At 42.0% G+C, this 13,396-nt stretch overlaps 1 protein-coding gene across 8 annotated transcripts in view; it reads right to left on the reverse strand.

Moving 5' to 3' along the window:
* Positions 1 to 1,561: 1,561 nt before the first annotated feature.
* The window catches only part of LOC137200397 (AT-rich interactive domain-containing protein 1B-like), a 208,700-nt gene continuing 196,865 nt past the window's right edge, over positions 1,562 to 13,396 (reverse strand). For 6 of the 8 annotated variants that reach the window (XM_067615182.1, XM_067615183.1, XM_067615181.1 and 3 more), the window contains 8 exons: positions 10,208 to 10,349; positions 9,022 to 9,191; positions 7,887 to 8,019; positions 7,592 to 7,711; positions 7,385 to 7,460; positions 5,613 to 6,354; positions 5,126 to 5,256; positions 1,562 to 4,747 (listed from right to left, as the gene is read on the reverse strand). In XM_067615182.1, coding sequence (XP_067471283.1) covers positions 2,930 to 4,747; positions 5,126 to 5,256; positions 5,613 to 6,354; positions 7,385 to 7,460; positions 7,592 to 7,711; positions 7,887 to 8,019; positions 9,022 to 9,191; positions 10,208 to 10,349 — 3,332 coding nt within the window. In that variant the 3' untranslated portion in view covers positions 1,562 to 2,929. The remainder of the gene's footprint in view (positions 4,748 to 5,125; positions 5,257 to 5,612; positions 6,355 to 7,384; positions 7,461 to 7,591; positions 7,712 to 7,886; positions 8,020 to 9,021; positions 9,192 to 10,207; positions 10,350 to 13,396) is intronic. The other 2 variants (XM_067615180.1, XM_067615177.1) reach the window with 1 other exon arrangement.

Raw genomic sequence — 13,396 nt, forward strand, 5'->3', positions numbered from 1 at the left:
TGTAGTTATAATTGCACACCTTTGAATCAAAAGTTTTAAAAAGGGTGTGTGAGGAAAGACTTATGTGCATAAGGAGCAGGTGATACTGTACCTGTTATGACTTAACTTACAGATAAGTAACCTGTTGCTTATCCTCAGGCAGCACTGAAGGCAGATATAGGAGGACTGCAGAGGCAATGATTGTAGATGTCTGCATGTACGTTTCCCTTATTGGATAAGGGTGAATGGTGTCAAATGTGCAGACAAGGCATGCAGTTTTAATCTTGGCTGCAGATGGGTCTTCATCTGGGCCAAATCTGACAATGGAGCCTGGTAATAAGAATCTCTCTCTACTTTTGTCACTATAAATCCCTCTAAAAAATCTAGATTTTGTCTGATGTGCTTTGGTTATTTCCCAAATACAAGAACACAAGCACCTTCGGATTCAGGTGGGGATGTGAAGAGGAAGTGTATTGATCACTGTATGTGCTGAGAATGGTGATGTCATTGACCTCTTTCCTAATGAGGATTACACAAAAACAGATGCTCTGTGAATCTGACTCTGGGGTCCCATGAGTACAATAATGAAATTGTTGCCATTCTTTATCAGAGCCAGACTGTAACATAGACACATCAGTATAGCAGTATCATGTGACCAATAAATGGATAACTAATTCATTTTTACTTTCCTTTTGAAGTCTTCCTACAGTACATACTATACTGTACAAGGAGGCAGTATTTTATGCCTCTCTTGAAAAGAATATATATATGTATAGATTGATTCAAAACTGACTAAAGTGAGACAACTGATAACGACAGGGTTGTTGAGTTTAATCTTCACTTCAACATAGTTACTAAAAAGAGGAAGTTTATATGCAGAAATTCATCAACAAGCACGAGTGACTATAAGAGTGACGTAGTCCTGGGAACAATGCTAGTTTCATAATGAATACTAGAGAATAACCGCAATATCACTTTTTTTGCAAAAATCATTAGTGGTAGGTTGGTAAAGATCAGCTGGCTTCTTAATGATGTGCTGTAACTCTTAATTTCAGTATTTCAAGTTCATTCAAATGTCTTTTATAATAAAGGAATGTCATAATATTTTAGTTTTCCTTTTCATAAGATTTCCTTCAGTTGTTTGTGATGTGGAACAGCCACACATTACAGTCAATACATCACCCAGTGTTGAGGGAGGACTGACCTTTTCAGTAACTTACAGCTTACATCACCTTTGTCCTGTTATTATACCCACATAGGAAATATTCCTGGACACATGATGATGCTGATTAAATATGTTGTATTTAAAGCAGCAGTTATCAACACTAGTAAAATTATGCACAAGCTGTTAAATAACCCTGTTAATGTTCTAGTGGTCATTAGAGATCAAATATAAAACCGGTATTTATAGATGGGAGGCATTTTTAATATGCATCAGAGACCTCTGAGGTCATACTAGAACAGCAGCCATCTTTATCTGAACTCAAGTGTGATCAGACAGAAAACAATCAGGTCATCTTATCACGTGTCCTCCGGCTGTGGTCAAATCATTTAGAATGAAGTCAATGAGAAGCAGCCCGAGTAAGCAGTTGATGTTTGTTTTATTGGCCTAAGATTGTCTGGACATAATGCAACGTCTCTGGTGCTTAACGATGTTCATCGTACATTTATTTGTGACATGTGCAGCACAGAGTATAAATGTGTATACTGAATAAAAGAGAGACATGGAGTCATACGAAAAAAGGCAAATTTTACAATGAGCTTTCAGGACATTTTGAAGGTTCTTTTCACATGTTTCTTTTAGAGCTTCAGATTCAAAAATATGCCCATTGACATGAATGGAGGACAGTAATGAACAGAAATGTGTTCAGTTTTCTTGTGTAACCTCGCCTAGTTATCCTCTCACCCTGGCACTTCCACGTTTGATTACCAAAGCGATTGTTTTCTCAGCTATAATACAATGCATACAGGAATTTTTACATTGAAACATCAGTTACATCTGCCATGTTCAAATATTTGACCCCATTAACAAAATATGTATAATAACAATAACAAATTTTACCAACAATAAAAGCATTTTGTTATAATAGTCAGAAAGTCCCATCTCTTGCTATGCTTGATTGAGACTGAAAGAATCATGTGCGTCCATTGTACAACGGTTTATATACACAGTGATGAAAAAATACAGACATAACACAAGTGCTTAGGAAACACAAAGTTCATCTGTGAAAGTCGTTGAGGCTATGATTGATAAATTAGACACTTCTTTTGACAGATGCGCTTTTCTCATGTTGATTGGCTGGTGCAATGCTGCCTCATGATGGCCTAAAGCACACACTGCAGGTGTCTTTAAAGATTTACATCTTCTCGTTGTTCTCAAAAAGGGACAACTTGCTCTAGTCCTATTGCACAATTTATCTTCCAGCGATGGAGACATATATATTTCAATTTAAAAAGTCAGTGTTTTTTTTCCCCCATAACTGCTGGCAAAAAAGTTCAAACTACTGTACAGTGTCACATTTTAAATAAATACTCTCCATTAACAAAATGTTGATGAGTATATTATAGCATTTATAAAACTGAAAAACATCTCAACAACTCATCGACTCAAAAGGAACCACGTAATTCAGCACCGAGATCTGGTGGCAGCTTTGGCTGAAAAAAGTAAACAAACAAAAAAAAAAAACAAATGCCAAACAAAATATCAAACGTAGCAATCCAACACCAGCAGGTATTAAATATTTGTATTAAAATGAGCTTTCAAATCCCAAACTCACTTTTTTAACAGTGCCTAGAAGCTATACATATATAGAGATATTTTGTTTATGTGGATATTTCTTTTTTAAAAAAAACAAACATTTTCTGTCATTTTGATAAATAAAAATAGAAAAACCACAGAAATATGTTGTCCGCCTTAATGTCTGCCGTGCGAGTCCTGCCTCTCCTCCTGTCATAATTTCCCTAAGTGAAAGAGAACTTGGCAAATAATGGCCACCACTCCCACGTTGAGCACTGAGGAAATGGAGATGTCTAATAATCTGCTTTCGTACAGCACAAACTCTGTCTTGTTCTCCTCTACTTTAGCCATGGCTAACAGGCCTTTAGCTGCTCTGCACATCATGTTTATACTAGGTGGGTCCATAGGTGGATGTCCCATGTGCAGCAAGCTATGAGGGTTCTGCTGGTACTGCGACATGCTAACACCGTCCTCCAAGAAGCCCACCAAATTACCCACGCTGCCCTTCTGCATGGCTATGGCACGTGCCGCTGTGGGGTCTCCTTGTGCCAGGTGGGAGAGGACTGCCACTGCCATCTCCCTGTACACCTGGGCCTTCCTCTGACCCACATAGCGGACCAAGACGGTGAAGAGTTTCTCCTGTCGGCTGAAAGGCGGCGTAGCTAGCAGGAGGTCGACGTTGCCCTCCTGGATGCTCAGCTTGCAGAGGCACTCCAGCACCAGCCTCTGAGGAGTGAGCTGGGAGTAGGGAGGTGCAGATGGGAAGGGGTCCTGGGCTTCAGCTGAAGGACACACCATCCAGTGGAGAAGCCCATCCAAGATGGGGAGACAGATTGTGTCTGGATAGGTGGAGAGATCTAGCTGGCCTGAGATGTTGGCCAGAGTGACCATGGCGTTCTCCCTGAGCACACTCAGACACTCCCACCACCACTCCTCTTTACTGCTCGACAGCCCCTGCTCCTGCTGTTCATCTCTCTGATAGCTAGGGGGCGACCTGTTTCTCTCTGGGTGCTGGTGGTGCAGCAGGAGGAGCCTTCCCAGAAGAAGAACCAGAGCAGGGTGGCGTGACATATCCGAGTCGTTCCCCGGGAGAAAGGACAGGCTCCGGATGATGTTGGAGACGCAGAGGCACCGCTTGGTCAGAGAGTCCTGCCAGGCAGAGGTTGTGGAGAGCGGTGCCTCGTCCAGGCAGCGGGGCTCATCCTCCAGCAAAGTGATGTGGTCCTGCTCCCCATCAGGATGCACCCTGAATGGGTAGGATGGCAAGGAACGTGCAGGGTGGGCGTAAGAGAGGGCATCAACCCTAGCACACAAAACATCATCGATAGTAGCAGTGATATGTTTCCTCGGTTGATTCTTCACGTCATCCGTCTTGTTTTCCTGTTTGTTTTCTTTCCTCATCTTTTCGTCTGCCCTGGCAGGTGGTTCGCTGCGGGGTTCAAAGTGTGTCTGAATGTGAGCAGTGGAGTCACCTCCACCAGCCTGCCAGTGCAGCAGCCCGCTGGTGAACTCAGTGACGTAACCTGTCATGTCTTCAATTGGATCCTCTTTGTGGACAATCTTGATGGGGAGCTTATCATACTTGCTGGCTTGTTTAGGTCTGGGTTCTAGCGCTGCGACAGGCTGGTCAGCACATTCCTTTTTACTCTCCGCTCCCTTTTCACTCTCCTCTTCCTCTCCCCCCTTTTCTCTGTCTTCTTTGTTCTTGTCCTCCTTCTTTATGCTCCCCTCAGACTCCTCCCTCTCGCCATTCACCTCAGATAACACTGGCTCTGCGGTGACAGGTGGAGCTTCCTCCGTGCTGCCCTCTGCTTGCTCTACCGGCATCTCTGGAGCCGGGGCTGACTCAGGTTCAGGTTGGACCGTACAGTCTGTTTCCTGGTCAGGGATGGGTTCTTCTTTCTGGTTACTAGTGGGGCCCAAGAGGCTTTTGTGAGCCACAGTCCCGACTTCATACTCTTCCAGGATGCCAAACATCTCAATCAGACAACGACGGAAGTACTCTACAATAAGCTCCAGGAAGCCAGGCAACTGGTCAGACAAACATAAAATATCAGTGTCAACAATGTAAGCAGAAATCAATCAGACATAAATTGACAAAGGGTCCCACATGGTGAATGCATCTTTAGAGGAAAGCTTAGACTTACTGTCTACTAACTATTTTCACATTATAATCACTTTCTTTTTGAACATTCTTGGATATCTAGAATCCTTCAAGTCAATAACAACAAGTGAGAATAGCAAAGCAAATCCTCTTAGAGATTCTTACAACAATAGAAAAGGTTAGTCTAGATTATCAGGTTTAAAGAGATTCAGAATGCTTTAACTCAGACTGTCACAGCATGCTCTAGTGGGCTAAATGAATCTGTTCTGTCAGTCATCAGTGAGCTGTAGTAAAATTAGTTTTACCTGGGAGAGGTTAAAGGAGGCCACAGTGCTGTCATCGTACAGCAGGATGTTGATGGTGTCTAGAGCCCATGTGCTCTCTGCTAGGAGTCCAGACTTCAGAGACATCATCACACGCCAGGCCTCAGGCGTTCCTGGGATTAAAACAGTGGGAGTTTTGAGACCAGGAAGGGAAAAAAAATGGTGATCAGACTTTGCCCAAATGATAAAAAGACTTTTGTAATAAAATGTACCTCGTGTTGTGGTAGTTCTACCTGAAAATTTGGTTTAGTTGTACAGCTAAAGGAGGGAAGTAATGTTGTTGTTTTAGAGCATAAAAATAATTTGCAAGCTAAATATTCAGCTAGAATTGAACAGCCTATAAATGACCAGGAAATATCAGCAATCTATTTACCAACCAACATGTTTACAACTTCTCACCTTACTGACAGCACTTTTTAAAATATTGATTGATGAAATAATAGGACTACAAATGAATGCTCTATCTCACCAGTGTCCTTGGAGGTAAGCTTGCGTCGAGGCTTGAGAGTTGGTATGGCAGCCTCCACTGATCCTGGCGGGTAGTTGAGGTCCTTCCTCAGGTTCGGAGGAAACTGACCCAGTGGCCCAGGGCCCTGTGAGCCCATCATGGCCATCCCAGGTTTAGGCATCTTCATGGGTGACATGAACGGTACTTTGCTGGGTGACATCCGGGAGTCCATGGAGCGCTGGAAGGCCCCTGGGCTGGGTGCTCTGGGCAGGTGGTTTGCCATGGACGGGGAGTTAGAATAAGATGACGGGGGCTGGCGTGACGACAGGGGAGCCATGCCGCCTGATGATGATATGTAGGGAGACTGACGGTGCCACTGCTCCTGTCCGGGCCGCCCATCCATGTCATCTCTACCAAGTGAGCCATAAGTGGGCATTTGTGATGGCGGCCCCTGTCGGTTGGGGTAGGGATAGCCAAGGTCTGTCCTGGAAGGCCACATGTTGGGGCCATCAGCAGCGTGGTTAGGTGTGGGTCCCCCACCCATCATACTGTGCTGGCTCTGCCCCGAGGGGGCCATACGGTCACGGGGGTAGGGGTAGGGGAACTGTCCCTGGATGGGTCTGTGTTCAGGACCTGAGTACCCACCACCGTAGTGGTTGTACATGTCCGGCTGCTGGTTGGGGTACTGCATGGCATAAATGTCACTCTCGTGTCTCTTGGGTGGGGGTCCATACATACCATCCATGGGCCGTTTGTAGCCCTGCTAAAGCAAAGGTGTGGATAGTTAGTGATGAATTTATGCCAGTTATTGTACAATCACACGCAGCCAGATAAATTCTTATCATTCCATTATTATATGTAATAAATGTGTAATTATATAAGCATTTGCTTAATTATATGTAATTAAGCAGAAGTGCAGCCCAAAGTACTCAAAGAGTATTGAAGAAACAACAGAAAAGTGAATATTACAATAAAGATTTTTTAAAAATGATAACCAATGACAAAAAAGAAAACAGTAAAACTAAGAATTATGTTGAAAAAAAGACAAAACAAGACAAAACAACACGCATGGCTATTTTGCTCTGGTTGCAATTAATTATTCAATAACAAATTTACATGTCTTCAAGAGTTCTTTTATCCCAGTTGCAGTAAATCAACTCACTTTGTCATCAGTTCCATAAAGCTGCAGTAGTGGCCAGTTTGTGTTTTAACACTATACATTGTTTCATGTGAATATTTCTACGTTTTATATGTATATATGTTATCTCTGTGTTTTAATGTTGCTGAAGAGGAGTAGGAGTTATGAGTTATGCATGTGAGCTGAAGAAATGTCTTCATTTGCTTACAATTGTTCCAAAACTTTCAGTGTGCATTCAGAGATGCAGGAGGCAGTGATACAATATCTGTAGTTATTATCAGTTAATCTTCTGTTTGATAACATTTGCTGATATACAGTTTAGTCTGAACTACTGATTAAGCTCATTCATGAACAATGCTGTTAGTGACTGCATGAACTGAGCAAATTCAGGTCTACTCTATTTTATTAGTTATAAAAAAAATAAAATGTACTTATGTCAGAGAGGAATGACGACAAAAATGATCAAAACAATACAATAATAATGCAGCAATGGCCACTATTACCAGAACAAACAAAACTTATTTCATAGTTTATTTATCCATTATCGGTGCGTTGAACTGTGATATTCTTAGGGCTGACTATTGTAAAAGGACTGTATTTCCATCTTATAGTAATAGATTAACAGTACTGAGTATATAAAGATAATGTCTCTCACCTGTTGCTGTGGAAACATCCCAGACGGATGCATCCCGTATGGCATGCCGGGATACTGCTGACCGTAGCCGTCATGTCTGGAACAGAAGAAGGAATATTAAAAAAAGACTAGCAAAACTACACAATATTTATGTATTGGCCTGAATACGCTCACACACACACACACACACACACACACACACACACACACACACACACAGGTGCTGACCTCTGCTGTGAAGGGTATCTGCTGGGAGAATACATGCTACCCTCACTGTTAGAAGGTCCCATGTTGTTCTGACTCCCGGGGGGGCCCATGCTCCCCTCCATCCCCATCACATGGTCCGGTCTGAGGATCACACAACAGGAAAGTCTTAATGCTTCTGACACACGCCACTGACATAACTTCCATTATAAACAGGTAGGTGGGCACATTAAGTAAAAACACTACAGTGGTTCTTTGTGCTTATGTTGGGAAAATTTCGAGAGGTTCACTACCCCCTTCCTCTGGCTTCATTGCTTACCTTCTGTCAAAGCCGGGCCCGTATGGGTACTGCGACCGTTGGCTCATACTCAGGGCTGACGGGGGCCGACCATACATGTCCTGTATACCACTGCTGGGCATCTGCCCCGGCATGTAAGGATCACCTCCTGCCACTGAGGAGGAAGAAAGCAAAGGAGGTAAATACATCTGAAATTATCTCATTTAACAGTGATTGAATGTAGAAAAAAAGAAAAAAATGGAGAAGGGAATCCTAATTTTAACAGGCATTGATGTGAAAAACAGTGTGATTATGATTGTCCTAGAAACATGCAACAGAAGCCTAAATATGCTCATCATTTTAAGGATTTTGTTTATGAGTCATGTCTTCTGCTAACCAGCAGGTGGCAGCATTCCTCTATGAATATTCACCACTTTACACTATTAAACCCATTGTTCTGAGGCTGTAACTGATGTTATGCAGCTAACATCCACCATATTATTCATTCAGACTCCATTCTCCTCAGGTTTCAGAGGAGCCGCCATCCTTTCTAAAACTACTGTTTGTTCTGAAAACTAAACCACATGAGTTGGCCAAAAACAGGTGCTTCTCAGCAGGGTGGAAAGGATGAAAGGTTTAAACGAGGAGGATGAAAAGGATGAACAAAGTTAGGATGAGACGGAGGCTAAGCTACAAGAACATCAGAAGAGCTGGTGTTTTCGATAAAGGGGTGAGTGGTGTAACAAACAGTTCCCATCTCCTTTCATAGTTCTAGTAGTATAACAGACACATCTGTCCTGATCTGAGGCGACATGGTGACTAGACAATGAATTAAATCAATGAGACAGACGAAAGGCTTTCCATACATGAGTAATTTTGACAAAGAACCAAGTAAGTTTATATTATGTTTTAAGATGAAGTTTCAGGTTTCCTGGATGTCTACTGTAAGTAAAACATGAATGAAATGTCCCATATAGTCAATATTGACAATATGTATTTATAATTTGAAAATGTAACTTGAGGTCCTTTAAATATATATAACATAATAAATAAAATACTTGATTCAAATCAATTTCCTGTTTTTTTGCAACACAGCAAAAAAGTCTGGGAAATTTGGAAAATTGGCCCAGGGCTTGGTGTTTTGGTGAACGGATGCCACAGCATGTTCCTCACTTACTCTTCCTCATCCCAGCGAAGGGATCCTTGGCATCATACTGCATCCTCATCATCATGTCAGGCATGCTGAGGCCCTGCTGGTAAGGGGCTGAGGGGGGCAGGGAGGTAGCACGCTTCTGGAAGGCCGGGTCGCTCACCTCTGAGAAGGGGTCCTGTACACTCACACTGCTCCTGGACCAGACGAGGAGGGTAAGAAGGGAGGGACAGAGAGGAGAGAAAACGGGAGAAAGAGGGAGCTGTATGAGAGAGGTGGAGACCGAGGACTGGACACACTGAAAATATGGATACCATGTGCTGTGAAAGAATTCCTTAATTTTTTAAAAAGTGTTTTCATTTTGTAATTTTTAATTTTTTAAATGATGTCTAATTTTGATATTAAATTCTTCAGATACTCCATATAAAAATAAGGCCATAGAATCGTACTAGTAATGATACAGTAGAAAAGGATGTTTTGCCATTGTGGGCTTAAAAATAACCAAATCTGCTGCAGTATGAATACTTCTTTCATACAGTATAAAATTATATTGCAAACATATAACTTTGTCTCCTCTCAAAGCTCTAAAGCTCTAAAAATAAAATCTGCTAGAAAAAGACTTGTCTAAAACACAACTCAAGTCTTCATTATCAATCATTAAGAAGTGAGCAGAGAAGAGGTATATTTTGCTAAAAAGTATAGGACTAAAATCATAAATAGTGAAGAGGAATAAAACACAAAATGTACTTAATCTTCAATCTCATAACGAACAAAGCCTTTTCTCATTAGGGAAACTATTAAACCTACCTGTTTCTATGAATAATGTTAATGTATCTGAACATAATTACATATGTACATAAAGATCATGAAGATCATTTTAATCAAATTCTGCTTCACGTAAGATTGTGCAATTTAGGTTTGTACATCAACATCTTTCTTTCTACATACATGAGTGTCCCAATATTAAACTGAAACCTACTGCAAAGAATAAAAAGTTAATTGATCATACAAACTAAGAGCAACTAAGCAGTATTTCACTATTAATAACATTGTCATTAATAACTTAGATGTTCGCTGTGTTCACTTTGCTGCTGATAGCAGCAAAAGTAGTAATAATAGTAGCTGTGATGCTAGTTAAAGCAGTAAAACAGTATTAAAAGGAACAGAATTTAGAGGAGCAGTGGCAGTATAGTACTGTATGTCTGTGTGGTACCTGTTGGGAGGCAGTGGTGTGACCTGTCCCAGAGGGGTGGTGGTGGGAGTAGGAGGTTTCAGATCCCCTGCTGCCTCTGCTGTAGAGCTGCTGCCAGAGGACTGGGGTGTCTGAGGGCCTTGGAGGGAGCCGCCTGAATTGGCTGGGAGACAGAAATAGCCTTATTATTATTATAGCTAGACGATTCACAAAATTCACAGCAAAAATGGTAACACATTCAGACCGCTGAGCTCCCCCGAGTCTTCAGATATGAAGACTGGTTTGAGTTTTAAAACGGCCATAGTGGGCTTTGGCTGCAGCAAGGTGCTGTATTAGGGAGATAACTTTGGACTTAAGGCTAAGGCACTCACAGTGATGCCCTACATGAGAACTGAGCTCAAGCAAACAGCCTACATGAGGGCAGTAAAGGGGGCCGGTGGAGGAAGAGGAGAAGGGAAAGGAGGCAGGAGCAGGAGGAGAAGACACAGCAGAGAGAAGGGAAGGATTTGTCTGAGGGAATTGCCCACTCAGGCGGTGGCAGCACAGCTCTTTATTTGGAAGCTGTTTGAAGATGGTTTAGCTAGCTTTTTTAGGTGTGCCACGGACTTGATGAGGGGTTCATGTGGAGGGCTGAGCTGGGGGACATAGTGTATTTGAATAAAATATAGTGTATATATAACTGTGTCTCTACCATTTGTGCATTGGGGGAAAAAGTCTGTGCTTTTTGCTTCAAAAAATATCCTTTAAATATGAGGGAGGAGATTGAGAAAGCCTGTGCTGATGACCGCCTCCTAGGAAAAATTCATCTCTTCACACAGTGAATCAAACTGGGGTTAAAACTGGGTTAGTGTGCTCTCTTGTTATGACACCATATTTCTGTGAATTTCTCAGTTCAGATGACTAGAAAATTATAGCAGTGCAGAGCTACAAGAGCCCGCCACACAAAGAACCCCAACTAGATAAAACCAAGGGATACAAATTCCCTGAAGCAGGCTTAATGGAAAATGTGGACTGTTCCGGTTAAAAGATGACAAAGACAGAGAAAGAGAGAATGTGAAAGTATCCTAATGAGCATTTAGCGTAAGAAGCCTTCCTCTGGAACAGCCTGAGTGGCCTTTCCCTGCACCACACGTTTCCACAGGAAAAAAAAAGAAAGACTTAAGCTTTAAAAATTCATGCTAATTCTGAATTATTCAACGATACCCCCTGCCTCTACATCACAGGAGACAGAGAGAAAGAGAAAGAGAGAGAGAGAGAGAGAGAGACAGGGAGAGATGGTTATCCCATGATGATGGGATGCGATGAGCAGAGGTAGGAGAGAGGGCAAAAAGGGGCAGTGAGCATTAGGGATTCTTCACTTCCTGGGATATCCCCGCCTCAGACGAACATGTGCACACACACATGCACATGTGAAGAAGTGCAAACAATGGTGGGGGTTAGCCAAGGTTAAGAGGTTTGCCATTCTTCAAGAGCAGGCGGGCAGACAGGCAGATACATAATACTGAGCGACGGGGCACGATGACGGAGGGAGGTGGAGGAGAGCGTGAACTCAAGTGCCCTCTGCTCCACATTTACAGGGAGAAAAGAATGACAGAGGAGCCAATGCAAAAAAAAAAAAAAGTGTGTGTGTACAAGAGGCATGTGGCTGATGTATGATGTGTGTGTGCACAAGAGCCTGTATGTGTGTGTGTGTCAGTGGATGACATAATCCAGAGGGGTAGTAGTGGTTAAGGGGTTGGGGGGAGTCAGTCAGCCGAGCCAGTTTTGTGAATGAAAGGTGACGGCGAGGCCGAGTTTGTTTACATTCTACATTCCAGTCCTCATTAATCACTCCCCACACCCCACCACCACCACTACACACACACACATACACACACACCCTCTCCACCCCACCACCCCCTCTAGCCCGCTGGACAAGCTCCCTCTGTGACATCATTGCGCTGTCAGTCTATATATAGGCTGGCAGGGTGTCAGTAGGACAATTTTCACTTCAGAGCAGGCAAGAATACATAGTAGATCAGGACAGAGGTATAAAGAAGAAAGGATTTTTTTCTAGATTGTGAACCTGTGGTATTTAGTCCCATTTATGACATTACACTAAGTGTCAGTTTTGAAGTAATTTTGTATATGTGGTCTTCAAAGGGATGGTTCTCTCGCAGTCGCATTTTATGATCCGACGCAGCTGCCCACAAGATTTTCTGGACTGCAAGAACTTTGTGTTACCTGCCAGTGTATGTAGTCTTAAAATCCTATGTATTATGTAAAATGCGTGCTTATTGTTACTTCACTTGGATGTTTGACCTTCTGTGTGCAGAATGATGTATGTTCAGGGTTTGATGTTAGAAGACTGTTTCCACATTCATCAGCTGAAGGGGGAAAGTTTCTCTGCGCTCACCTTAAACCTCAAGATAAAACGTGTACATACAAGCATGATTTGTCTTAAAATATGTCTGCAGGGGATCTTTGAAGTTAACTGAAATGTAATCACTTTAATGACACTGATGATCACAAGTGTCACAAGAAAATCATACATTTCAACACACGGAGCAAGTTTAAGTATATGGGAGAAAAACATTTTACCCTAAAGGCAGATTTTTTAACCTGTTGAATTTTTTCTTTTGAAGTATTTTAAATGTAATCTTGAAGGAATTTTTTTTTTTTTTTTTTTTCTACAACTTAGGTCTTATTCTTGTAGTTTTGGCCATAATTTCTATCAGTTCTGATAACATTGTACTCAACTAAGTGATTGCTGAGAACCGAGAACCAGGCAACATTACTACAACAAAGTCAGATGGGGCAAGAAACATGAGTGGTCAGACAATGGGCCTTTTTCACCAAAGACATTTTGACATGTCACAGTAGGAAAAGCACAGGTGTAAATAATAAAATTATTGATAACTGAATTTCATTTAGCTACTTTGGTTTGAGGGTCTTGGGATCGTGCATGCTGGCTCACTGTCACATGGTCATTTTTAACCTTATTAGTAAAACCTGTGCTTTTCCTACTATAACAAGCAACAGTAGCCAGTTTTTCTAAACAACTTTAATTGGGGGTAAAACTGAGCCAATCACAACACCAACCCTACAGAATCATTTATTAATTCAGCCTATGTAATAATCCCTTACTGCACAGGATATCTCACTTTCTGCCAATTACTAACATAGCTCGAAAGTACTGTGTGTCTAAGTAGAAACGCTTGTCTAAGAGTT

Source organism: Thunnus thynnus, chromosome 16, assembly GCF_963924715.1.
Source record: "Thunnus thynnus chromosome 16, fThuThy2.1, whole genome shotgun sequence".
NCBI lineage: Eukaryota > Metazoa > Chordata > Actinopteri > Scombriformes > Scombridae > Thunnus > Thunnus thynnus.